Source organism: Molothrus ater, chromosome 9 (genome assembly GCF_012460135.2).
Source record: "Molothrus ater isolate BHLD 08-10-18 breed brown headed cowbird chromosome 9, BPBGC_Mater_1.1, whole genome shotgun sequence".
Taxonomy (NCBI): domain Eukaryota; kingdom Metazoa; phylum Chordata; class Aves; order Passeriformes; family Icteridae; genus Molothrus; species Molothrus ater.
In genome coordinates this window covers 333,859-360,736 of record NC_050486.2, presented here as the reverse complement: position 1 = coordinate 360,736, position 26,878 = coordinate 333,859, and the positions used below count along the sequence as shown (strand labels likewise).

The 26,878-nt window shown below is 39.9% G+C and overlaps 2 protein-coding genes across 3 annotated transcripts; both read left to right on the top strand.

Moving 5' to 3' along the window:
* Positions 1–6,087: 6,087 nt before the first annotated feature.
* On the top strand, positions 6,088–15,403 carry RGS18 (regulator of G protein signaling 18). 2 transcript variants are annotated; one of them, XM_036387348.1, is made up of 5 exons: positions 6,088–6,353; positions 7,028–7,129; positions 10,113–10,174; positions 11,199–11,365; positions 13,664–15,403. In XM_036387348.1, the coding sequence occupies exons 1-5, from the start codon at positions 6,235–6,237 to the stop codon at positions 13,916–13,918; spliced, it is 705 nt and encodes a 234-aa protein (XP_036243241.1). In that variant the 5' UTR covers positions 6,088–6,234; the 3' UTR covers positions 13,919–15,403. The 2 variants fall into 2 exon arrangements, with proteins under 2 accessions (XP_036243241.1, XP_036243240.1); XM_036387347.1 differs by having other exon boundaries at positions 10,110–10,174.
* Positions 15,404–22,228: 6,825 nt separating this feature from the next.
* On the top strand, positions 22,229–26,349 carry RGS21 (regulator of G protein signaling 21). The gene is made up of 4 exons (XM_036388002.2): positions 22,229–22,239; positions 23,661–23,737; positions 25,022–25,188; positions 26,146–26,349. Exons 1-4 carry the CDS (start codon positions 22,229–22,231, stop codon positions 26,347–26,349), a joined length of 459 nt encoding a protein of 152 aa, XP_036243895.1.
* Positions 26,350–26,878: the final 529 nt, after the last annotated feature.

Below are 26,878 nucleotides of genomic sequence, written 5' to 3'. Positions count from 1 at the left end.
GTGCAACATTTGTATTAGATTTGGTGAACACAGCAATATCAAACTTATTAAAGATTCATGTTTATCAAGTTGACAGCAGAAGCTGATAAATGATCACCTGTTTTCACTCAACAGAGAGACTAGAATACCTCCCTTTCTGGTGTGCATGCTGAAACTGCAAATATCATGCTTCCTCTGTTTTGAGGAAGCACTTTTGGCAAGCTTTGCAAAACTTATTTTTGTGATTCCAATTATTCTAGCTGTGGCAGAAAAACACAGAGGAGAAAGACAGGAGCAGCAGATTGGGCCTGATGAGAATCTGGTGTGAAAACCAGAGGTCACCAAGGACAACTCGTGCAAAAGCTAAGAAGTGTATCATCAAACCTACAATAATCATGAAGCATGCCATGACTCAGGCTAAAAGCCTGAAAAATTCGAGGAATGGATAGTGCCCAAATGGCAAGATCTTTTGTCATGGTAATAACAGCACAGGGTGACAGTGAGGAATTCATAAAATCCATCCTGCTGCCTAGCAGAATGAAGAATGGGTTCAATTGTTTCTGCTGTTGCTGCTCACATCTGCTGGGTCCCAAATGTCTCAGATCTTTGCCAGATCACACAACCTCCGACACAACACTGCAAATGAATCAGATAAGATTTCTTGCATGACTGGAATTAAACAGTCATACAAGGACTTTACTAGAGCAAAGCCTTGTCTCTGCTATGCCTGAAGTTTCCCTGAAGGCTCTGTAGGGTTCACAGCCCTCACCCTCTCACTGTGTTAGGTAACCAGTAAGTTTTCTTGAGAGTTCCTGCAAATCTGAAAAAAACTGGATAGCAGTTTTGGGAAAGCTGGTACCCTGATGCCTGGTGACAGAAGGCTTTTGTTGGAAATTCTGGTATTAGCAAAGAAGAAGAGAGACTATGACTGACTGGTAAAGGCTGACAAGGAATGTCCCTGCCACGAAGCCAAACTCCTCATTAGATTTCTAAGTTTAGGAGGAGGAAAAGAAAACTACAACTGCAAAACTTCCATAATCTAGGAAATAAAACTATTCCAGCTTCCATTTTAGAATACAACTTTGTTCAATCCTCAAAAATCAGTTGAACCTTCCTGGAAAATTTCTCAGGCATTCTGAAGATTGCACTGAAATGTGATGTAACATTATTATTTTTACCTAATTTTCATGATGAACGTCTTTGGGTAATTACTGAAGAGAAAGATCAGACTGACATGTAGCTTTTATATCTTCAGATGCTTTTGAAAGACTTTGAAGATAATATATTTACATATTCATATGGAAATTTAGCTATATATTTTCAAGTTTTTTGGGTACCAATTTTTTTTACTGCTCAGATAGGAAATCCACCATACCACTTTGTAAGCCCTTGGACTATTCACCTCAGCTAAATTCAGGATGCAAGAACAAAGTGTTATCAGGAAGAAGTAACAATAAAATATAATAACATATAAGCTGAAAAAAAAAATTGCAGAATCACTGTGGAGGTTTGACAATGCCTGCCCTTGTAGCTCAGCCTGGGCTGCAGCATCCTGAGATGTTCCTGATAGTCTGACTGGAAGAGCAGAGATGCCTGGCATTAAGCATGTTGGCTCTGCTCAAACCACCCAGTGGTTCAGCGATAGTGGACTTGGTCCTGATGCAACACAGATTTTATTCCCTTGTGCTCTGTAGGGAGTTTGATATTATGGTTATTATGGTTAATAGTCAGTGGATTAGGAGTCACAGCCCTCTTGTGCATGACCAACCAACAGTCCCACATCTTTCCCAGAAGGACGAGAAAACTCTCAGCCCAAAACTTGCCACTGTTTACTCCAATGCCATGGGTTGATAAAATCTGTTAAAAAAAAAAAAAAAACCTAAAAAAACCCTCAAGATCAAGTTGTCATGTGAGGAGTCATTCTGGGTTTCTGTAAGACAGAAGTAAATCCAGTAGTGCAGAACTCCAGTAGGAAGGATATTTTGGGCAGGATTTAGAGCACATTCCCGCCTTCAGCATTTCCGGTGAACAGCACAATGAAAAAACCACATTTTAAAAGAGGCCTGTGAGTGTGGAAGGTGAGCCTTTCCGGAAGCTGGTCATTAACACGCCATTGTCTAATGAGCACTGATGTCAGAGCTGGCTGCAAACACCGCAGGGCTCAGCCGAGGAAACGACTGCCTGAAGATTAATGGTGACAGTGATGTATGTCACTTGTAAACAGCACTAATCAGAGATGCCGGCCGGGAACCGCGGGCCAGGCAGGAAATGAATACAGCTGTCAACTTTGCAGACTCACTTTCTTATTCTGACCTTTCAAAAGACCAAATAAATTAATTCAGTTTAGCATGGATGTAAACACTTTCCCCGGCAGAAGTTCTGATGAAGCTACAAAGACTCCCAAGCCTGTGCCACTCTTGAGTTTTCATCACGGATGGCTTAAAAAAGTCCTTCAGCAATGCCTGGCTAGTAGACCCCAAAAGCAGTGTTATGTTCCTGTTGTCAGTGCTTCATATCTGAAACAACGCAATTTTGTTTCCTTCCTTTTAAACAGCAGCAACAAAGGAGAAAAACACATTTTTCAACGTGAGCTGCACGCAGGCGTCACAATGATTCTCATCTAACTGAAGAACCCCACACAACAACCCCACCCCTGGGACGCATCTTTTAAGGGCACCACTAAACAAATTCCCTGAATTAGCAGACAGCAAGATCCTCTAGTCGACATTTCCAATAGAACTCCTTTCCTTCTGGATTTGCTTCATGGGGAAGAGATAAAAAAAACAACCATTGGTTGGATCATATTATTATTAAATTTTACGTCCAATTATTGTTTCCAAAAAGGAATAAACAACATAAATATTGAGGAGTGATAAATTGGTCAGAAGTGACTGAAGAGCAGAATTATTAATTAAAACCAAATTAGTTCAAAACACATAATTTTTGTTTTCAAGTCCTCAAATGTCTTTACATGAAAACGAAATATGGAAATTCATGTTTTCAGCCCATGCTCTTCAGTGAAGTTTCTTTCCATGCTTATTTCTTCCTGTAAGAAAAAGCAGTAAAAACACTATTGGTTTGGGTATTTTGTTTTTCTTCTCACAAATAAAATACTGCTTCCCTTCAGCAGAAACCTAACCCAAGAAAAGCCATACTGGTAAGATTAGATTTGAATAAGAACAGTGCTGGAGCTTGGCTGTGGAGGAGCCTGTGCAGTGCCAGAACATGAGAATGGAAATGGAGGAGGCAAAGTTTGCATTTACCTGGGAAGTAAGGAAAACAGCTTTGGAGAGAGATGCTCTGGGACTACGGACAAAGGAGGATTTCCCATTGTGCTCCAGCTCTTTGTGCTGTGCTGAGCTGAACTGCTCAGTTGGGGCTGCACTTCTATTCAGCTGGACTGAAAGCCTGAATCTCTCAGAGACTCCCTGTAAAAAGGAAACATTACATTCTCAGTGTACAATACAATGGCCTTGTTGTTAACACTGTCAGTCAATATTTCTTTCACAGAGGGCAGCTACTGTGTCTATACAAATCAAGCATGATCTGATCATCAGCTGTGACAGGACCTTATCAAACACCAACAGAAGCCAGCACAGACACTTTTCAGCCAAAGGACAGGAAGGCCCAAAGGATCAGGACATGACCTCATCATCCTGCACTTTATGCACTATTCAATTTTACTTTTGTGTCACATGAAGATTGCTATGAAAATACATTTAGTATTCATCCAACCATTGAAAAATGTATTTCTGCAAGTAACAGAACATTAACTCAATATTGTTCTCATATTTCAGAATCTTGATTTGAGGGCTTAAAAATCAGTAGCCTCCTTCCCAATAGATTTGTGAATATATTTCAGTGGTTAGAGAAACAGTTGGTAAACAGGACATTTAGTTCTCATCACAAATTTTTTTAGAGCTTTCTAGATCTCTAGTCATGTCATCAACATAATATTGTAGGTGTGCTTTATCTGGTTTTAAAATAACTTATTCGTTTTCCTGTATCATCATCCTGCAGCACCCAAAATGGCCCAGAAGCATTTACAGGGTCATTAATACTGTTACTATAACTACTGTAGCTTACAATTCAAAACAGGGATGCTCATTAGCACCAACAGCAGTGCTGACAAAACACAGACTGACTTGGATGTAATTTGGCTACTTCATGGCCTAGATTTAGTATAAGCTTTCTATTAATGGGGCGGGGGGGAAGTGTGGGTGAGTGGGGGAAAATTGTTTGTGATTATTTCCCCCCTCTCCACACTCCAGATTTCTAAGTGAATTCTCAGGAGGTGCAGAGCACTCTACTGCAGTCAGGACTGACACAATTGCTTGCACTGTAGTACAGGAATAATTCAATCATCTAAGGCATAAAACCCATGTAGGGTCATTGAAGAGTGAGTTGGACAGGCCCTTCAGACCATGGCTGGTGGGTGCTGAAAGAGGGGACACAGCTGCTCATCCCCATCTAGAAGCTGCCTGGCACAGTGGCCCCTCATAATTCACTTCTGAATTATATTCCATCTCCAAATCTTCCTTAAATCAGCTTAGATAGGATGTGGAGGCTACAATTACAAATATTTTCCAGGAGCTGAAATCAGCAGATAACAAAATTATGTCAGATAGGCACGGACAATATTTTATACATGTAACAGGTAAAAAAGCTCATGTGACCACCACTATTGCAGAAAAGTGAAATAAAATCATGCAGTCTATCTTTATTTACTTATCTGTTAAAGGCAGAATAAATTATTAAACACAGCTGCGGTTAAAGCCATATTTAAAATATGCATGATATAAACCTTCTCTGAAATTGAAAATTAGGTTTAAACTGTAACTCTGCTTCCTAAAGTCCCTTGGGTTACAAAAGGCAGTTGTACACTGTTCCCCATTCAGTCTGATTTTAAAAATTGTATCACACATGTGGCACATGAGAGTTTTTCAGTTAACTCTAAAAAAAAAATCACGATAGGTTACATCTTATTCTTCTTTTAATGGTTCACAAATTTTGATTCCTAGCAGAGTTGGGATTTTTTTCATTTCTTTTGAATATTCCATTCAAAGAATCTCCCATTCCCATTCTCCTTAGCTCCACACGAAAAAGGCCACAGTGGGACTCTCACCAGAAGTACCCATGGAAGTAAAACACAACAAAATTATGGGAGGTAATGACGGCATGTCTTCTCCTCGAAGCTCTGTGTCCTACCTGAGAAATCAAAATGAGACACTGCCATTAAAAATATGAGAACTATTAAATTCTTAATCAATTAATGGCAGTAATTTTAACCCTTTCCAGTGCCTCATTCAGCTAACACTGAAGATGTTTCTTTATTGGATGTATTATTCTTATGACACCTCCAACAGAAACTGAATTTAAACCCAAGAAACTTACTGACATCGGACTTGTATGTGAAGAGATAACTTGTGCTGATGAACCTCAAAAATTAATATATTTTTACCTTATGTAAACTGAAATGAGAAGTTTTGGGTTATTTAGTAACAAAATAAGATTTAAAAAAACACTGATTCTTTTTTTTCTGAACTAAAGACTTTCTATCCTGGGTGGGAGATTGCAAGTAAACACGAATCCACAGACAGAGAAGTGAAAGAGGGAGCATTTAGTGGATGAACTGGAAATTAGAAGTGGGTGGTTGTCATTTCTGAAGAATGGTGCAAAAATTAAAGTATCTGTTTGCAAAATGATTGATCAGCCAAAGCTTGGAGGAGACACTGAGAAACTCTGAGTTTGAAGTCAGGGCGCTGTGGATGGAGCTGTGTGCAGCACATGGCACTGATGCTGCAGAGGGCAGTTTAAGGGCAGATGGGTGCTTCTGAGGGCTGAAGAGAAGGCTGGATGTTATTTCATGCAACACTACTGTCATTAAGGTTAATTTTAGGAGCCTAGGGCATGTACAGGTGTTTGGGGGCATGGGCTGGCGTCACCCTACCCCGAGCAGGAGCTGAGCTGCGCGGAGCAGCTGCTGCTCTGGGCTGCGGTTTGTAGCGTGAGCCCTGCAGAGCTGCAGTGTCATTTCCCCAAGGGACGAGGGCACAACCAGAGCTGCCCTTAGAGCCCGGCGTGGGCACAGCTGCAGTGGCCAGTACAGAGCCACCTCCTGCACCACCTCCTCTGGACACAGGGCTGGGGCTGGCCAGGGCAGTCCAGGCTGCTGCAGCATGTGAGAGCCAGAGCCAGCACACACCAGGGACGAGAGAGCAAAGGGAACCTTGCTGGAAGCTTCTCTAGAGGAAGATGGAGAACCCACTTCTTTTATTCCCCCAACTCAACATTTCTGCTTCAAAGGATAAACCCTATTACAAAGTCATGAAACCAGCGATTAAGGAAGAGCCAAACAAGGCAAGCAAGCCTGGGTAAGTGTTCAGGTCATGCCAACCTTCTGCATGTTCTATTTACATGGAGGATTCTTCTAGCATAGTTTGTGGGGGTGAATTTAGGGCACAGCTAATTTCATTTTTGACATATATGTGAGAACTCATGAACTGCAATCCTAGAAATTGTATGTGTAAAATATTAACTCTTTAAGAAGAGAGTTATCTCAAAGAACTCTCGTTTTTTTGAGGACAAGAAACATACCAAATTAATGATCTAAAAATACTAAGAAAAGAGGTTGCAAGAAGTTCTGAGAAATGCTTCTCTAAAGCCTGAATATGATCCGGGAAAGCTTTTTTTCAAAAATTTCAAATGACAGGAAACAATACTTCCTTTTTTCTTTGTGAAACATTAAAAGTAGAAGACGCTGAGCCAACTGTTTACATTGTCTAATGGGAAGTTTGGCCCCTCATCTTTAAAATAAATTAAAAGGATGCTGAAAATTAAAGGATTTCCATTTTTGTTTGCCAGTGCAAAATATGTGCTAAGCTATGAAGAAAAAAACATTAATGCGAATAATATATGTAGGAGAAGTAACACCAACATTACTGTAAGTGAAAATAGGGAGCTCTATAATGCAGAAGGAGAGAATGCTTGAGAGGGAAAAACCAAATTCTACAATGTTTCTTGAAAAGCTACTCCAATTCTGTCGTAGAGCTAAGCAGAAGAGAAATAGGCTGAGCCTGCTCCTGCAGAAACCTGAATTCCATGAAAGTGATCACCTCGGCAAACCTGGAAACTTGACGAAAGCAGCAAGGTAAACATTGTAAAAGACTGGGTTGGCTGGGGATTGCCTCCAAGAAGCACCTGTGTGACTTGGGATGTTTCCTGTACCCATGCGTGTGCATTCAGACTGGGCAGAGTAACACTTTGAAAATTTCTCAGTGTAACCCAAGCATGCAAACACTACAGAATTACCTGGTATGCATTGAGGTAATCAACAGTGTTTTCACACCACTTGGTCCCCATACATTTGCAGAGAGGTCTAAACCTTGCGCCAGCAGCCTTGGTGTGAGTCCACTGACTGTACAGAGCAATAATCCACTCAGAAATGCAGCTGGCAGGAAAATCATACAGCAAAGCAGGTTTTCCAAATGCTTCTGTGATGCACAAATGCCATAGCTGTGTTGAATAGTGAATGCAGAGTTCCTCAGTAACTGCAGTAATTGGTTGAACACTCTTGTCTCCAAAATTCATACACTTTGGTAGTATTGTCCCTAGTATTTACCATAAAGATGCAGGGTACAATCTTGGGTTTACTGACTTCCATAAGAGTTTAATTCCTCACTTCAATGGAGTACCAAGACATCACCGCTATATTAAGAATTGCATTTGTAGGTCCTGACTGAGAAGAAGAAATAAGTAGAATGCTACAACACTGTGGCCAAAAGAATGTATCAGTCCTTTTTTTCCACCACAAATCATTCAAGAACACTTCAGTGCTTACCACAGCCTTTTCTCTTATTCCAGTACTTCCCACTTTCTGGACCAAGCTGCCTGCTTTCACCAGAGCTGCTTCTACAAGCCACTAATGTGCTAATTAATAAGCACGTGGTAGAGGTCACCTAAGGGCCCAAACTCTGCTTCCAGAACCCGTGGAAAAGTGGCTGGGGAGGGGGTATTTAAACAATCCCACCGGTGCATCTGAGTCACCAGGCCGTGTTTATTGCTCACGTTTGCAGATGTCCTGGTTGCAGACATGTCAAACCATTCTAAGATTGCATCTGTAAAGAGAAAGTAGAGGCAGAGAGTGCTGTGTGGCTCACATACCCCAGGTATTTAATGCAACGTAGAGCCATTCACTGCATTCTTACAATCTGCCAGATGGCACTTTCAGAGCAGTAACAATTCTCTGAAGAATTTCCTCCTTTTAACATCATTTCCTCATTCAGCCAGCTGTCTTTTACCATGTTACTCTCAGCTGGTGCCTGACTAACAGAGATTTGACTGTTCTTGTATGAAAGAGAAACTTGTAGATTTTTGCTGGTCTTATATTTGGATTGAAGTGACAATTATATTTGTCAAAAATGGAAAAAAACCAACCTTATAAATTTACTCTTTTTCAAATAATAAAGTGAGATAATAGTTTGAAATTTATTAAGTGATTTACTTAGCTTTTATAATTTCCATTTTTCACACAGACTTACTAAAATACGTAGAAAGAGATTTTAATAAAACACTGCAGATGGAAATTGAGGTGATAGTAGAAAAGTTAATGAATCTGTTCATTTAAAAGTTTGTTTTTAGTTTAAATGTCTATCCATTAGTTTAAATTAGTTTCTTCTCATATTTAGAAAGCGGCAAAGTTGAACAAATCTTGGTTTCTCTCTATTATTGCACAAGCTCACTGCTGCACTCAGGAGGCTCCCGGGTTGTTGCAGATGCTGAAGGAAAACCAGAAACTCACAGTAGGAGTTTCCAAACGCAGCAAAGATCCTCTCCAGCACTTCATGCCTTTGTGAATGGAATTTGTGGTCTAGAATCATAAGGCTTTCTCTTTCACTACGGCCAAAAAAATTTCTGTAGGTACAGGAACCTGCAGCTGGCAGAGTTCACTGTACTTTCTGTAATTCTCATAACTAAAAAACGTTGCAAGGGAGTGAGGTCTCGTTTCCCTGACTCCAGAATTCCCCTGCTTTCCTGAATTTCTCCTCATGAGCTGTTTTCTTCTCCCTAGTTAAAGTTTTCATTCCTGCAAGAAATTACTTCAGCTATGAAACATGTGACACCTATTAAAATTTCAAAAACCAAAACCAAACGCCTCCTTTCACATTTTGTGCAAACCCAGAGTCATTATTGGCTTAAATTCCTTACCAAAGAGATTGGAATTTCCTTTCATCTAAACTTCACATGCCTCCTCCCTGCCAAGGGAGCCCAAACTGTGTAAATCAGGAAACAGAACAGCAAGCCTTGATGAGGAAGTGGGATCATGTTCCAGAAACGTTTGGTCCATAAGAAGTTGATTTGATCAACTAATCCCAGACCAGTCACTTACTGGTACTTTCAGTGTCCTGTGATTTGTCCTGGAATGAAAATGGTTCCAAACATTCATATCCACAAAGCAACTGATAAAAATTGCTTCTTTTTTCCCTTTCTTTGCTGTTTCCTAGGGCAGAGTTTTCAAAATTGACGTGAAACATGTGCAACTTGACATACTTGATGAAGAACATGAGTTTTATAAATGAGGCAGTGTCTAACATGGCATTTGAAATGTTTGTGGTAAACAAACCAGACTACATGTGCTATTGCCCTGTAAAACTGACACCTAAACCATAGTGCTACAGTTTTTTCTTCGGGCTACAGAATTCTATATATTTCATTAAAAGCAGACTCTGGTAACAGCCTCAGGATGAGCATATTCAAAACTACACGTCTGCATGACGATCTCAAGTTTAAACAGCTGACAAGACCTGCTTCCCTTATGAGTTTTACCACGCTACATGGTCTCAATTCCCTTAAAGATTAGTAGGACAACACAAATACCACAGTGAAAAGCCTCTGCTCTGATGTTTTTACAAAAAGAGAAAAGAAATATAACTCTGCAGGAAAAAAATGTCAAGAGTGAGTTAAAGGAAATGTTCCTGAAGCCCCTAAGAGAATGATCTCCCTTAGCGAGGTGATCTAATCAAAGGCTTTGTGGAACAGTCCTGAGCCACAATGGTGACAGATATGTGTGTTACACAGCTTCCTAAATGCACAGTATGAACAATTATTCTAACTCCTTTCTGTTTCTTAAGCAGTGTGTCTCCTGAAGAAGCAGTGAAATGGGGAGAGTCTTTTGACAAACTACTTTCTGAGAAAGGTCAGTAGTTTTTTGTCTCTCCATGCAGACTGTTAGAATGGAAAATTGATGGTAAAGGATGGAAAATTATAAAATCTAGTTATGCCCTTGAATAGACATGCCAGTTACCTAAACTAGGTATGATGGGTTATTTATGGCAGCATGTGTTTCCTGCTCTTCTTGTCTTCTTCAGCTATAGCTTGATGTCAACTTGTGAAAATAATTTAAAATAATTTTTGTGTTTGGTGTTTTATTGAACAAAGTAATACAGCAGACAGTAAAGAGTCTCTTCAGTAAACAGGAACATTTAACCATAATATTCCTCAAATATTCCTTACTGCATATGCTCCATGTACTTAAGAAAAGACTTTGTCACTCCTGACAGTTTGTTTCTAAGCCAGTGATTGGATCCAAGCTGGCCATCATTGAGAGGCCCTGCTGCTCCCATAATTATCAAATGCACATATGTTCCTGCCTTTATTTTGGAGGGGCACACGTATGGTTCAGCTACAGTGCTGGACACTGTGGGCTTTTCAAATCTGTTCCTTGAACAATTCACATCCACACAATTGCATTACTTCCACAGATGAAGCATGCTTGGCAAAGAAAATATCCTCAGCATAACAACAGCAGGATAAAGCCAATTACAGAGATGCTGAAAGCCATCCATTTTAAATTGCTGCTGAGGAGTAGTTTACTTATGAGCAAAGATTCAAATAGATTTTTGATCAAACTGAATTGATATTCAGCTGGAATAAAGTCCACCACTTCCACATACTCCCATATGTTTTGCTTAATGTTTTTTCTAAATTTATGAGATCTTGGTAGCATTTTTTTATTGATGCTGAGAATTCTGTAAGGAGAGTTACAGGATGATAGTGGAGAAACTGCACTTACAGCATTTATGTACTCTAGGATAATTATCTATAATGTGGTATTATTCCAAGGGAGCAAAACATATTTTACTACCTTGCACAGACTCTTTGAAAGAGAACTGTCTGATAAGGATATATTTTTTAATGCAATTCCACTTTCCCTTTCGTAGCTGGGCTGGATGCCTTCACAAAGTTTCTGAAAACTGAGTTCAGTGAGGAGAACATTGAATTCTGGATAGCCTGTGAGGATTACAAGAAAAGCAAAAGTGCACATGAACTTCTGCCGAAAGCCAAGACCATTTTTGAAACATTCATACAGAAAGATGCTCCAAAAGAGGTAAAGACCTTTCTCATTATACATAGTGTTTGATTGACACAACTGCATCTGGTGAAACTTTCTTTTGAGAAGTTCATGCCCAGAAGCAGCTTCAAGAGCTAATCCTACAGTCCCCTGATATAAGAAGACTTTCATAAAAGTCAAAACTCTGGAAGGAGCATGGGCTTGTCTTGATTGACTCCCTCTCCCTTTTCCACCCCTCCACCTCCAATTGTATATCCCTGGTGTGTGACTGTCAGCACAAAATGATGTTGATATGACAATCCTCACCAACGCTAAGGACTTTTCTTAATATCCTAAGAATGAAAAAAGTTTTCACATTTCCAACTTATTCATTTTACTGAAGTTTGTGAAGGGTTCATAAATGAACAAAAGAAATAATTTTTTGCCTGCCCTAAGAAGGAGATGAACAGGTTGGGAGATCATCAAATTTCAGTGAAATCACAAGCAGCCTCTTGAATAGGTCTTTTTGACTTACATTTTCCTTTAATTCTATCACGTTTGAGTAGATCAATAGCTGTATTTTTTTATTTGCCAGAATAGGAGAAGTTAAACACTAACTTCTGCTTCCTTGTAATGAGGGTGAAAAAGGTGTAATTCTCATGTTAGTGAAAAGATTGCAAAGTGACACAGTTTTCACGTGCAATTCCCATAGATTGCATTAGGATTCAGATCTGCTTTTCCTAGAAAATGCCTACTTTTGAGGACTTATGTCCCTTTCCATTCCTTTCCCTGCTGTGTGCCTTTGGGGAGAAGCAGCCCTGGACAGGTAACAGGTGCTGACACTGTCAATGCTTGAGACTGATTGAAACAAAGAGATGAGCAGGAGAAAGCTGAGGAGAGGACAGGGAAGGGAAGTCATAGTAACATAACAATTTCTTTCTCTGCCATGCTTGAGTTTGGTGCAGGCAGGGTGGATGCTGTGGTTCACCTTGGACACTTGGCTTTGGTGTGACTTCCTCCCTTGGGTTCAGCTGAGACCACATAGCTCTGGAGCTTGCACATCTCCTCTGACTCCTTGTCCAGCAGAACTCTTTTACACAAATTTCTGAGCCTACAGTTTGATGGGATCATAAAATTTTGGATGAGTGGACCCTTCTCTGACCACTAATTGCCCTTCAGCTCTTAGATCTAGACTATTTGTTCCAACTAGTTGTATGGAAATGACAGGCACCTCTCAGGGAGGAAAAGAAAAACATTATAGAAGTCACTTTTTGATTGGCTCAACAATTTTTAAAATATATTCTACCTTATTTTTCAAAATAACGTGCTTGAACCAGTGCCTGTCACTTCATTAAAATTCTTATACTATTAAACATTTCCCAGGGTGAATGCAGCAGCTCATGGACTAAATAGTCATTTTGATATACTTTCCCAATCTAAGGCCTCCAGAGACCCATTTAAATAAAAAAAAAAAAAAGAAAGAAATTTTTTCACCTTCCTACTACACAAAATACACAGAAACCAGAAATTTTAACTATTCACTAATGTCATCTTATTAGAACAAGTTCTACTTTAATCCTACATGAGAGCAGGGGAGATCTGTAATAGTTCGGTATTGCAAAGCTGGGAAGCTGTGACTATACAGTGTTCACTGTAAGGAAGTTACTTTTAGTAAAATATCAGAGTTTTTCTTCTGTTTCCCCAGTTTTCCATGGTACCAATGATACATTTCTGGAGACTTTCTGAGAGCCATCACTGAAGGCGAACACACTAATTCTGTGGTGTTAATATCCTGTTGTATGGGGATTCAAGGTCCTCCTCATGCCTTGAGAGGCTACTAGAACAGAGGCTGGGCAGAGTTAAAGGAATAAAACAGAGATTTATTAAAGGCCTTCACAGGATACACCATGGGCAGTACAAGATACAGTCGCGGATACACCCAATATGGACGACAAGGCACAAGTTTTCACACTTTTATGTTTTGGTCCATTTCCATCTTGGGGTTCATTGTCCAATTCCAGCTCCAGGTGATGCAGTCCCATCCTCCCAGTTTGCTCTCCTCCATTCCCTGTTGTTTGCACGTTTTGGGCCTGAAGCTGCAACGGTGTCCTTGGTTCTGGGGCTGGAAAAGGATAGTTTTGTCTAAGCTGTGGAGAGAACTTGCTAACACTTTATAAGAAGTTCAGAGTTATAAACTAATGCAGTACAGAATCTGGAAAATATGAAGGCTCAAACCTTAAGGCTTCACTCTTATCAGAAAAGTCTTTTCCCGGTGTACAGTATCAGCGCTGTAGATAATAACACTGGATATGCATGAATGTACATTAAACAAATACCCTTTTCCTCGTCCTCCAGGTGAATCTGGACTTTCACACCAAGGAAGTCACAAGCCAGAGCATGGGGCAGCCCCTGCGCAGCACCTTCGACGCGGCGCAGAGCACGGTGTACCGGCTGATGGAACAGGACAGCTACCCGCGCTTCCTGCGCTCCGCCGCCTACCTGGGCCTGCTGCAGGGCCGGCCCGCGGCCCGCGCCCCGCTGCGCCGCCGCTCCCGCTCCTTCACCGTCAGCGACTTCCAGGGCGTGCGGCCGGACCTCACCGTGTGGTGACAGCCCAGCTCAGCCCTCCTGTCCCCGTGTGGTGACAGCCCAGCTCAGCCCTCCTCACCCCCTGTGTCACCGTGTGGTGACAGCCCAGCTCAGCCCTCCTCACCCCCTGTGTCACCGTGTGGTGACAGCCCAGCTCAGCCCTCCTGTCCCCGTGTGGTGACAGCCCAGCTCAGCCCTCCTCACCCCCTGTGTCACCGTGTGGTGACAGCCCCGCTCAGCCCTCCTCATCCCCAGCTCCTGCAGCAACCCGGGTGTGTTTTAAACCCCAAACCCTCAGCAGGTGTAACTAAGTGGTGAAGCAAAAGAAAATTCACTTACAGCAGGTCAGAGTTCTGGAGCAGAATCTCACTTTCATAGAAAAGTAGGTGATGTATTGGCAAGTCATAACATGCGGAGTTTTCATATAGGATTTTTTTTTTTAAACTCACAGCAAAGGCTGTGATCAGATTTGGGGAAAAAAGTTGATTTTCCTGCTTAAAAATGTCTCATATAGTGCCATTTGATATTGCCCCACATGTATCCTGGGCCTGTACCTTTAGGCCAGAGTTTCATCACAGTTAGAATATCTGTATCCAGTCTTTGCACACATTTATGTTTTTGCAATATTTCCTACACTAAGCACAGAGAATTTGTGGTATTTTCTGATACTGTAAAACACACAGGAACATTATTAGGTATAATGCAAAGTTATATTTATTTTAACTAAAGACACTGCATAATTAAATCTATAATTAAAATGTGGCCATTGCCTATTTTAAGAGGAACGTAAAAATACTATTTAATTTTTTAGGTTACATTTTTCTTATTCCACATGTCTGCTGTCTATTTTTAAGTTATGATGTATATATTAGCTTTCACATCAAATGCATGTATTCTAATTTTTTGCAACTAAATGAGCAGCAGCAAGGGGACGAGAATGCTATTTTAACACAATGTGTATCCTTAAATACCAGGTGATGTCTATGTATATAAATATAAAATATTTCTACTTTTATTTATAAATAGTCGTGGTATACCAACTTTGTTACTACAGCTCTTGGACTCGGGCAGGGCAACTTTCAGTTACATTGGACATTAATATCCTCTCTATAGGTTGTAGAAGAGGAAGAAGAAATCTTCTTTTTTATTTCTTTACTATCAAAGACAGACTTTTTTTTTTTTATAGTCAGCACACAGTCATTCTGTCCTTTTCTTTCACAGTTGATGCAGACATACCTTGAAGCTTGGGGCAGTTCTTAAAATCTTAAACATTGGTTCAGTTTAGGAAGGGGCTGCAGGATTTATCTGTAACTATGACTTGTATACTACATTGTTTCTTATGGTATTTAAGCTTTCTCCCTTTCCCTCCCCTTTCTGTAAATGGTGAAGGAGAAGAGATGCAGTTCCTGAGGATGGGACTTTGTGTTGATTGTTAATTTGGGGTGTATAAGAACTGCTGGATCTGCAGGTTTCCCTGTCTGCTTTATTAACTTCCAATAAATCTGATCTGCTTAAAGAGTTCCAGGATTTGATTTATCATCAGTACATTGATGAGGAAGATGTGAAGACTTCACCTAGGGTTCAACTCTAGCTGTATCACTGCCACATTAAACAAATTGTTACTGTGCACAGAGATCCAAACTCACATGGAAATGCTGCTGAGCCACAGTGACCCAGGAGCCATCTCCAAGCTCTTACCTTTACCTGGGGAACAGAGAGGAAACACATTTGTAATGATGATCCATGCTGGTTTATTCATCACCCTCCCCTGATCTCAAAACACCAGGTATAGGCTCTTTCTGACAGTGAAAGCAGTCACGACCTGGGCGAAGGGGTTTTTTTCACTGAAAGAATGGTCAGGCATTGGAATGAGCTGCCCAGGGAAGCGATGGGGTCACGGTCTCTGGAAGAATTCAAGAGGCCTCTGGCTGTGGTGCTTGGGGCTACGGCTTAGGGCTGACTGTGGCTGGGGAAGGTTAATGGTTGGATTAGATCTTGAAGGTCTCTTCCAGCCTTGGGGATTCTGTGATGAGGGAGTCTCTAGTATCACCAACAATGTCTGAATGCCAGTTCACAGATATTTAAAATATGCAGGTTCCTGTGTTGTGTACGAAGATCTGTGTTGGAGGAAGAGATTTGAGAACAGCCCCACCTGAGTGTTGGCACTGGCCTTGTTACCACACAGACATAAAACCTGCACACTTGCAGCTAAATTCTACCCTGGTGTGATTATGTCCCTTCATATCAGCAGAGAATCCATATCTTGGATGGATTGGCATGAAGGAAAGTAATGAAAAGAGTACATATATTTAATACTGTTCCAAAATCCAACCGAATTACAAATATAGTATCTAAGACATTTTCACGTTAGCAAAATCCCAGCTGCTAGGCAGAAGGGTCTGCAATGATAAATAGAAGTCAGCAGGTGCCCTTTATTTCATTTCACAGACACATGGAAAATTCTGCTTATCTCCAGGGAGGTCTTCCTCAAACCCATCAGTCTGCGGTACTGACAGTGCGAGTCCCTCTTATGAGTTTTATAATGAAAACAAACAAATAAGATATTCCTGGTAGCTGTTTATGCATGTGTGTTTTCCAAAGATAATTATGAACCCTAGCTGAATTTACAGCAGACTAGTGCCATGGGAACTACTGTAAAAAGAAAGCCAAGATAAACTCAGAGAAAGGAAGGCAAAGGACACAAAGATAAACCAAAATGAAATAATTATCTGGCAATGGGTTTTTTTCTAGAAGAGGCTCCTTTTAGTGAGGGAAAATGAGCACTCTACTATTTAGTGCTGTGCTGCAGTCCTGAAGATGAACTAGGTATGGGTTTAGTACAAGTCTGTGATGCTGTTACAGGATTGATCAGACTCAGGACTGGCCCTGCACAAATGTATTTTCAGCACAAATCTCTGGGTAGAACCAGAGAACACAGTCAGGTTTGGCAGAATTTTCTCTAGTTTTGGCAGAATCCATGTCACAGTTATGTAAATCCTCCTGTTGAGCCGCCCTAATGCAAATAATACATATACTACGTTGGGCAAGTACCATTACTGGAGATTGTTTTTTGTAGCAGCTTTTTATATGTGCCATTCAGGGTTCAGCAAGAGCTCCCAAAATATTCCTCCTGTCAACACAATAATTTACCCTACCCAAACACTGCACTCTTCTCCTTACATTGGTGAAGTCTCAAGACACAAAGCATGAGGGAAGCAATCTGCTGACTTGTGTGGCACCAAGGTTTTTCTCCTGTTTCAACACTTCAGTCTAATTAGATGCTTTAAATTGGCTGAAGATGCTGTTCTTGTTTAATTTGAGGGAGGTAGAAATACACAGGACCAAATATCTTCTTCTGTTTGTGGATTTGTTACTGAACAAAAGACAACTTGATTGATTTTTCGATTGACAAAAAGCAAGAATGAAATCAAAGATAAAGAATCTCACAGAAGACCGATTTCCATTTCCCAGTGAAGCAGGCAATCAATAACACAGCTCTTACGTGCTTTTACATGCTACAACTTTTAAGTGACTCACAAACAGCAGATCATTTTCCTCTCCTTTTGTCCCCAGCTGCTCAGCCTGCCTTAAATAGCTACTGCTTTGCATGCAGTTCCCTCTCCTTTTCACACATGCTGCCAAACACATCAGCTGAGAAAAAAAATGCAGAAAATCATCTTCCTCTCATCAATGATTCATATGCTCATGAACTTACACCTTACTCAGTTGCCTATCCCAGATCCCACTCTGTTCTTTGCATTTTAGTCAAATGCCTCAATCAAATGCACTTTAAGCTCCTGTGTGGCTCTGTGCCAAAGAAAAAAATTTATTTCCTCTATCCACCACCTAAGCTTGCTTCCATTTTTACTTTTCTCCTTGTTAATGTGTTGCTATCTTCCATTTGTTGTGCTCTTATCACTTAGAGCTGGTCTCATAAAAGCTCCTTCTGGTTTCATACCAAAGGAGTGAATTTCTCTCTTCTTTCCTAAATATAATCTGTTTGTGTAACCTCCTCCTAATTTTCCCTTATACTTTACAGGAAATTATCTGGACTCCCAGATTTACAGTCTAGCCTCTACCATTGCCTTCTCCATGAAGGGTAACTAAAATTAACTATCAAGAAACACAATCCTACAGCAGTCATTTGAGAGTTTTCAAGCAGGACAGAAGATAAGGCTGAAGCCTAAAAAAAGGACAACTCTGAACTCTCATTTCTTCACCATAAAATTTGCTTGTAATGAAGACACACTTGTTTCTTCACAGCTTAGTGGCCTCATTTTAAATTTCTGCAGCTAATGCTATTCCAGTTTTTCCTGGTTGTACATTTTCTTGAGAATTGTTTCCAGTTCTTTTCCAATGGAGGATTCTGATTGTACAGCACTTGGAAATCATGAATATGAGGAGCCCAGAGTGCTGTAAAATATTTTGACAGCTTGTTCTTGAAATCAAAACATTTCACCTGAAGGGCATAGTTTGCTTGGGTGGAAAATAACAGCTCATTTTCTTATGCAAAACAACTCTGTGGCATACTGAAGGCACACAGAGTTATTCACATGGAAAAATATCAATTATTTTGTGAGTTGCCCATGCTGTGCAGTGCTGTGGGAAGGTGGGCATTTACATAGTATTCTGATTAAGGTGTATTTGCATCCCCGTGGGACAGGCATTTCCATGTTCTTAGGATGCCAGCAGTGCTTGGATCACATTGGCTTCTCCCAACATAAGGGATGCACCCAAGTCCCCGTGGGCTTTGACTGCTCAGGGCAGCAGAATATTAATTTTTTTTCTGCTGAGGTTACCTTGTACAAGCCAGCACTATCCAAGCAAATCTCTGCATGGAATGGAATGGAATTAACAGAGGCCAAGTGCTGAGGAGCATTAACACACTGAACTGCTGGGAAACACCAGCACATCCACTGGGGAGTGTGAGCTTTTCTCACTTTGTCCTCGGGTGAGTACAAGGCAGAGCCCTTTTAGGAACATATGTAAATGGAAATGATTACTTAGGTTAATAAAGCAATGGTTTGAATATGTAACATTGATTTAGATTGTCTCTTGTGATTAGTATCCAAGTCAGATGAACAAAAATGACAGGTCTTATGGCCTGCAACAGCCAATAGCTTTTCATAAAGGAAGATAATTCAGTGAAACTAAAGACAGTTAAAGAACAAAAGGTGAGCATCAGTAAAAGTCAAGCTGTGAGCCTAAAAGTTCTAAGGATTTAATGTGGGGTCCTTAGCAAGTAATATTGGCAAAGTTGGGAACGTTAAATCAGATCCACATTCCCTTTTCTAGAGTTTCAGCTCTCCCATGTCATCAAAGGCAGAGGACTCAGAAATCCATAGCCCAGTCCTCAGAGTTACTGGAAGGTTAAGGCACAGGCCTGACAGATAAAGAGAAAAATATCTTGCAATTAGCTGAGCAAGTAAGGGTCTGAGTGACTCTGGAGGTCCAGTCTCAGCTAGGACCGAACTGCAGCTATAACTGTGTGTGTCAGCTGGGTCTAGCAATGTCAGCTGGGTCCAGATTCACAAAAAGTTTAGCACTAATTCTATGTGCAATTTCCAGCCCATCTCTACTATGTATTTCATCTTGTTTCCTTGATGTTTATTATGAATAGCCAAAACACTTGCTCAAGCAGATGATGCATTTGTTTTAATACTAAGATCATTTTTTCTCCTATGACATTTCAGTGAAATATTAGAGTTTCCTTCCAGACACTATTAAGTTCCAAGCAGAAGAAGTACAGAGAAATACAACCACCTGGTTTCTATGGGAAGAAGTGGCTGTGCCTAACTTTGGTTAGTGAACTTATTTACATTGCCCCAGTACAAATATCACAACAATTCTATTAACCTGTTGCGTACCTAAAATATTTTCAGCTTGCATAGACTGAGCAGTCACTGACTGCTGATAATGTTGCACAGTGATGAGAGTCCCTCACAGCTTCTTTGTGGTTTTGTGGATTTGAGCAGTACCCCATAAAATGCAAAAGCAATCTGACTGCATCCATCCATTTATTGTGTGTGTAAAATATTACTGGGTTTTAGCCTGTGGCTGCTAAGACTGACTTCAAAAATATCCATCAGTCCTGAAAAATCTTGAAGAGATGTTCATGTCTGCTTCATTCAGATAACAGGCTATCAGGTAGAAATTTTAAAAATGCATGTGTGGCATTATCTGGAATTTTGTTTTTAAATAAATGTATATTATCTGATGATTTTAATTAAAAATAGGCACAGGTCCTCAACCTTCTCTCTCATAGTTTCACAGGAGTTAATGGAATAATGATATAACAATGTTAATACAGCTTTTAAAAAAGCAAAAAAAAAAATTAATTTATTGTCACAGTTCTGAGGTGGGTAAATAGAAGAACCACTGGGATTAGACACAGGGTAAACACAGAGAAATCAACAGAGCCAGCCATAAATTATGAATTGCCTAATTTAGTGCCACCTCTGTCCTCAACAACTGGACTGGACTGACTTTTCTGGCATGACACTGTTAAAAAATTCAAATTGTAGCTGTTTACGCTCTGCCCAGTCAGAAGCTCCACAGATAAATATCAGTTGGATTTTGTATGATGTTTATTTCCTTTTGCCAAAGCTCAAACCTGGGTCTGAATCAAGCACAAAGGATTTGATGTCAGTGCAGATGCTGAAAGTTTTCTCCCCAGCTGTAAGATGCTGAAGTTAGTCTCATGAGCACAATGCACGAAAGGCTTTTGGTCCACTCTGGCACACAAGATATTCTTTAAATAAGAAAAAATGACCAATTAACATCTCTGTTCTTCTGCTATAATGTTTAGAAGCAAGCAGATGCAAAGCTAAGGAATTACAGAAAGTATTAATATTTTGCTGCCAAGAATATTTTTAGTAATATGTGGGACTAAAGGGCATCTTAGGTCATAATTTCTAGTGTTCTATTAATGAAGACAACAATTTAAAATAATCTCATAATTATATGAATCTCTATCTTCAAAGTACAGAAGAATAGAAAGGGAAAAACTGGGAGACTGCAAAAAACAACAGTTTGTGAAGTCTTATTCTGGTTTTCAGTCTGAATTTGTTCACTGGCTGCTTCTATACATTTTTTCTTTTGTCAATATTACCGTTATGCTGAAAATTTTTTTTTTTCTCAGCAGGTTACCTCTCTGTATTCAGAGGGCAATCATAGCTCCTCTCTGCTTTCATCTTAGAGACAAACTCATCTTTCATTCTTCTCCTGCAAGACAGTTCAATTCTCCTGCTTGTCCCACCTCTCCGTATCTGTTTCCATCTGATTTCATATTCCTGGAGCACAATTGACCAGATTCACTGGTTTTTGTCCCATGTGAAGTTCATAAAATAGATTGGCCCGAAACTTCTTTTACAGATCTACAAAGGATAAGGATAAGGAATAACCTCTTAACATTGCTAAGGGTGAAACATAGCATGTGGTGCTTGTGTTTTTCTTTCTGCTCTTAGAAGATGAACATGGCAAAAATAAGAAAGATGTTCTCAGGCAGGCAGGAGTCAGCTTTGCTCATGATTGTACCACAGAGGAAAATCAAATGAGACTTAAACTCCTAAGGCTGCTCTGGTATAAAATATTTTTAGGTGTAAAATATTTTAATTGAGAAGACAAAATTCCCTAAGTCTGCAAGTTGGGAGAGCGGAGATCCCAGTTCCTGAACCACTGGAAGTTTATGCCAAGTGGAGACATTAAGAACCAGGAATCTGGGTAATCTGAGTAAAGGATTTGGCCTCAGACAAGATTTGGAGTGAGGCAAGAAATCAGTCAGTAAGCCTGCTTGTTCAGGAGAGTGAGGGACAGCAAGGGTTATACAGAGGGAGCCAAGAGCTGGGGATGAAAGAATAATTATCAAGAGCAAGAGACAAATTACATAGACCAGCAGCTGGCTACAATCCCTTCTCAGCCAGTTCCAGGGAGCAATAAGGTCCCCTCTGGAGCTTTTCTCCAGGCTAAACACCCCAGCTCCCTCAGCTGCTCCTCATCAGACCTGTGCTCCAGCCCTTCACCACCTGCTGCCCTCCTCTGGACTTGCTCCACCACCCGTGTCCCTGGGCAGGAATGTGTTGCCATTGCCCCTATTCCTTTTGTACTATGGCCACTATTAGGTGAGAGTGGCACTGCTTAAAAATAGGCCACATTTCTGAAAGAAATAGTTTTAAAGAAAATGTTGAGAAGGTTTGTCAGTGTGCATTGTCCTGTTTGATTATTCACATGCTAACTGTATTGTTCCTGCAGTATCTTCAGCTTGAAGATCAGTCAGAATACGAAACTCTGCCTTCCCTGAGACAGTCAGACAGACAAACAGTGGAACAAAAAATGCCAGTGAAGTGAGTTGCTGTTTATGGCTATTTTAACGGTAGGAAATTTATGTGACGGGATGACCAAGTTTGAATAATCTGTACAGCTTTATTTTCCTTCACCCTTTGAAGGGGATATGACTATTCTGATTCCTTGTTGTCAGTTCTGCTTGCCATTTCCATTCAAGTAAATCCCACACAGTCAGTGAGATCACTCTGACTGGTGAATAAATATTAAAACAACTAATATTACCCATAAGAACAAGAAGCAAAACTGTCTGGTTTATCCTGGTCTTTCATTTTGCTTTTTTGCTTTACAAGAAAGCTAGTAAATATTTAACAAAAATCCTGAAAATTTATCATATATTTGATAAAAGTTTCTTATTGTTGCTAAAACAAATTCTCTGCTGATTAATGCCATCATCGCATGATGTCTCACAAAATACAACATAATGCTATGTTTGGTTTTCATTTGTTTTTTCACAGACTTTCTATATTTGCACTCCAGCTTCCCTCATGTGTGTCTTTATATATACTTATAAATATGCACAATTTTTTTCTTGTTTAAATATAGATTTTGCACTCTGGATACAAGTAAGTGGAGAGCTACAAGAAAGCTTGCTTGTTTAAGGTGTCACTGTCACCATCCCTTGTAATAATTATAACTACAGCCACATAATATCCTGACATTATTATATGATCTCTTTATAAATTTGCAATTAGAAAATACCATTACTGATGATGCTGAGAAGCAGCTGTGGAACACAGCTCTCAAACCAACCTCTATAATTCAGAGTGCAGGGTTTTGATAGCTGAGCTCTCAGAGCCCCCTTAAGAATATCAAATGTTTTTTACGGAACTTGAGAGTGCTTATGATTGTTTTTAACACTTAGTTTTTTTGGTTTTTCTGGTTTTTTTTTTTGGTTGGTTGTTTTTTTTGGTAGGGTTTGTTTGTTTTAAGAAAACTGGCAATATTATATGCAGAAGAAAGTGTTTACCCTCATGTCTAGCAGAAGCCTACAGCAAGTTGCAGGGGAAGAGTCAAAGCTATGAATTTACTCAATTATTTATGCCCCCTAGAAGCTCATATGAGGCCCATGTTTCCTATTAGTGTTAGCTTGGTAATATTTTTAGATAATTCCTGTCATTACAAGCAAAAAAAAAGCCATATAAATTAATGCCTAATCCATTTGAACTCGAGAAGAAATTCAGTGCACACTCTAGAACATTCCTACCTCTCCTATGCTTTATTAGAGCTCCACCAGCTGCAAGCACTACGAGTATTTCCAGGATGAACAGTCAAGTAAGCAGTGCCAATATCCCTGTTTTGCTGTGTGTAGAGCAGGAGGAGTGGCTGAGCCCCTCTCCCAAGCAGCCAGCCACACCACTGTAGGCTCTCAGCCACCCCAGGCTGCACAGGGCAGAGACCACAATGCTATTTTCAAGGGCAGATGTTGTTTTCACAGGTCAAACGCTGGGGAAACCATGGCCTGGTCTGAGTCTGTGGATACAGTACTATCCAATAAAGGTAAGAAGGGATGGAAAAACATATGTGTTTTTAAAACATTTGTCATCCCATTTACCAAACATTCCTGCCAGGTTTTCACACTGCTCTCCATTCAGCTCCCCACATGCACTGAACTGACCAGAGCTGCTGATGGAGGTGGGGGAGCTGCTGTCCTGAGAGGTTTGTCCAAGCTGCAAACACAACATACCTTCTGTCCAGGGCTCAAAGGCAGGCAGAAATGCTATGAAATAGTTTTTATTAAAGTAACTGCTAAATTCCCTTTGCAGAGGTTTCATTTTTAATCATTTTTTTTCACAAAAACCTACAAACGTTTCCTTAGATATTCCTGAGAAATATGTGCATTGTGCAGTGACTTCTAGTCAAACAAAAAATGACGTGTCTAAAGTCACTTCTCCTAGAAATGCCATTTCTACAGACCTGACACCACAAACCACATGCAGCTTGGAAATTTCCTTGCCCCTGCCCCATTTCCCAGCAGTAATATTGTGGCCTGGACCTTGGGATGCCTCCACCCTGTTCCTGGATAGCATTAACTTGACTAACACAACTAAATTTAGGTACTGTCAGCTTTCTTTACTCAGAGGTTCTGATTTGGATTAATTAAAAAAACATTACTCCAAACAAACCTTTATTTGTTTCATTTTTTCCCCTTCAAAGTGAAAAAAAAGAAAAAAGAAAAAAAAAGAAAAAAGAGGAACAAAGAAGTAACAAAAGTAACAAGGAGTCCATCTTTTATCCAGGTCTTAATCTTTCCTTGAAAGGAGATGGAAGCCCCATTTGGGCAGGGAACCTCAGCTGTGGGGGAAGCACACTAGCACAGTGTGACCTACATTTCTACTTGCTTCTCAGCCGAGGGGTCAGCCTCAAATATCTGATTTCCCAGCCACTACAAATCCTTTTGAAACCAAAACCTCTAGGATCCTCTTTTAACAAATGTACCAGTGCTTAAGAGACCAAACCACAGCAGGCAGCTGTTGGGAGCAATCCTTGGTTGGCAACTCACTGAAAAACTCTCTTAGTAGTCCTCTTATCAGCACTGTAATTTAATCTCCTATTTATTTCTCCTGCAGCGGCTTCTCAAACCTGATTGCTGGCTGACATGTAAAAGAGTGGCAGAAACATAGGTTACACTATACACATACTGTAAAAAAAAAAAAAAAAAACAAAAAAAAACCAACATATATATATATATATATGTACATACACACATGTGAGTATGCATGCACATAAATTGCACTGGCCTTTCAGTTTTCCTCCATCCACTATCTGATGCATTTCCCCCAGAGGGCCTGGCAGCTTTTCGGACATTTTTGAAGTCTGAATTCAGTGAGGAGAATGTGGAGTTCTGGCTAGCCTGTGAGGACTTCAAGAAAACCAAATCCTCCACTAAGATTGCGTTGAAAGCCCAGAAGATTTATTCTGACTTTATACAAGCTGATGCTCCAAAGGAGGTAAAGAGTTTTTCCTGTGTGTGCTTTGGGTACTGAGGATAGTGATGAAGTGGAAAGTTCAGATCCAGACCTCAAAGAATGACCAAAAATACAATTCATCCTGGTTGTAACTCCCATTTTAATGTCCATTATTTACCACGTAAACACCTTGTGCAACTCTCTTCACATTCTTTACATTCTTCACACTGGGAATAAGTTTACCTCGTCTTCTGAAATTTCTGCCAGAAGTTTTAAGGAAGTTTATGCTCAATATAATTTACTTTCTCTAATCATTTTTTGTAATGCAGTAAGCACCATCTCTTCTGTATTCAATGTACCAGAACATTAATAGGTTTATGATTGCATTTGTTCTTTTGTGTAGGTATTTTTGACATGAAGAGAATGCAAAAATTTCCATCACAGATTTCAATTTTGTAATTATTTCAAAAAGGCTTACTGTGAAAGATAAATTGCTTATTAATCATTATTCACTTTCTGCACCTTAAACATTTACACTGATGTTTTTGCATTTGCTAGCAAGAGTGCTTTAAACATTCCCATGTATTACAGATGATTGAAATGTAATCATATCAATCAATAATAAGATGATTGATTGATATTATTGTTAAAAACAAAAAATCCTTTAAAAATACATAGGGCCAAAGTCTAAAATGATGCTGAGTACCTTCGCCTTTAATTTACTCTTTGGTAATCAGTACTTCATAGGATTTGGCTTAGCAGAAAGATGAGAAGGAAAAGCAAGTTTTTCCCTTATTTTTTTCAGTGATGCCATCTTTTTAAGAGCCTAATAAAATGAAGAATTCAGTCTGCTAGAAAAGGAAGGGATGAGCTTCCTGTTTATTTGCATCAGTCAGGTTATTTGGGAAGAAATTCAAATGCAGCTTGTGTCCTGGACACAAACAGACCTCAGCTTTCTGAGCAAACTGACACTGCTTTCATGCTCCTTTCTTCCTACAGATAAATATTGACTTCCATACCAAAAATGACATCTCCCAGAACATCTCTGAGCCCACCCTCAGCTGCTTTGATGCTGCTCAGAGCTCAATCTACTGTCTCATGGCAAAGGACTCTTTTCCCAGGTTTCTGAGGTCAGAAGTGTACAAGGAACTGGTGAAGAAGCACCAGGACAGAAATCAGAAGAGATGGCTCCCGTTTCTCTGAGGAAAAACATTGAGGCTTTAGGAATTTATAATGTCTCCCATTGCAATTCAGTACAGATAATTATTCATTATTAAAGGGATTGCAGAAGCCACTTTCAAGAATCACCTGTGCCAACTTGTTTTTAAGTACAAATTGCACGTGATGCTTTCTAATAACAGTAGAGAAATATTCAAGAAGCAGGATGGAATATGCTAGACACTTGAGCTACCTTCCTAATAAAAAACTTTGCCATTGTTGTTTTTTTTCCAGTGTTTGCTTCATTTTTCAAAGCAATTTGAGATTTTTAAGCATAATGTTTTGGTTTCCTTGTTTGCTGTTGATTCCTCTTTAGAAGTACAGGCTCCAAAATAAGTCCCTTTGAGGAGACTTGAATACATTTACTCCTTCATTTGTCACCTTATCTGAAGCTTGCAAAAATATTTAAATCCTCTTTTAAACTTGTTTTATGCTAATTCAAAATAGGAGATGTAGAAATATGGTCGATAACACACTATGATAATATCTAATAAATAGGCAGCTGCTTTATAAC

What these genes read in the sequence shown, in the direction of transcription:
- RGS18 (XM_036387347.1), top strand. Translation starts at nt 6,235, where the DNA reads ATGGAGAACCCACTTCTTTTATTCCCCCAACTCAACATTTCTGCTTCA. An exon ending in AACTTGACGAAAGCAGCAAG is followed by an intron (nt 7,130 to 10,109) that starts GTAAACATTGTA and finishes CTGTTTCTTAAG; the next exon opens with CAGTGTGTCTCCTGAAGAAG. An exon ending in AGAAAGATGCTCCAAAAGAG is followed by an intron (nt 11,366 to 13,663) that starts GTAAAGACCTTT and finishes CTCGTCCTCCAG; the next exon opens with GTGAATCTGGACTTTCACAC.
- RGS21 (XM_036388002.2), top strand. An exon ending in TACAGTACTATCCAATAAAG is followed by an intron (nt 23,738 to 25,021) that starts GTAAGAAGGGAT and finishes CATTTCCCCCAG; the next exon opens with AGGGCCTGGCAGCTTTTCGG. An exon ending in AAGCTGATGCTCCAAAGGAG is followed by an intron (nt 25,189 to 26,145) that starts GTAAAGAGTTTT and finishes TTCTTCCTACAG; the next exon opens with ATAAATATTGACTTCCATAC.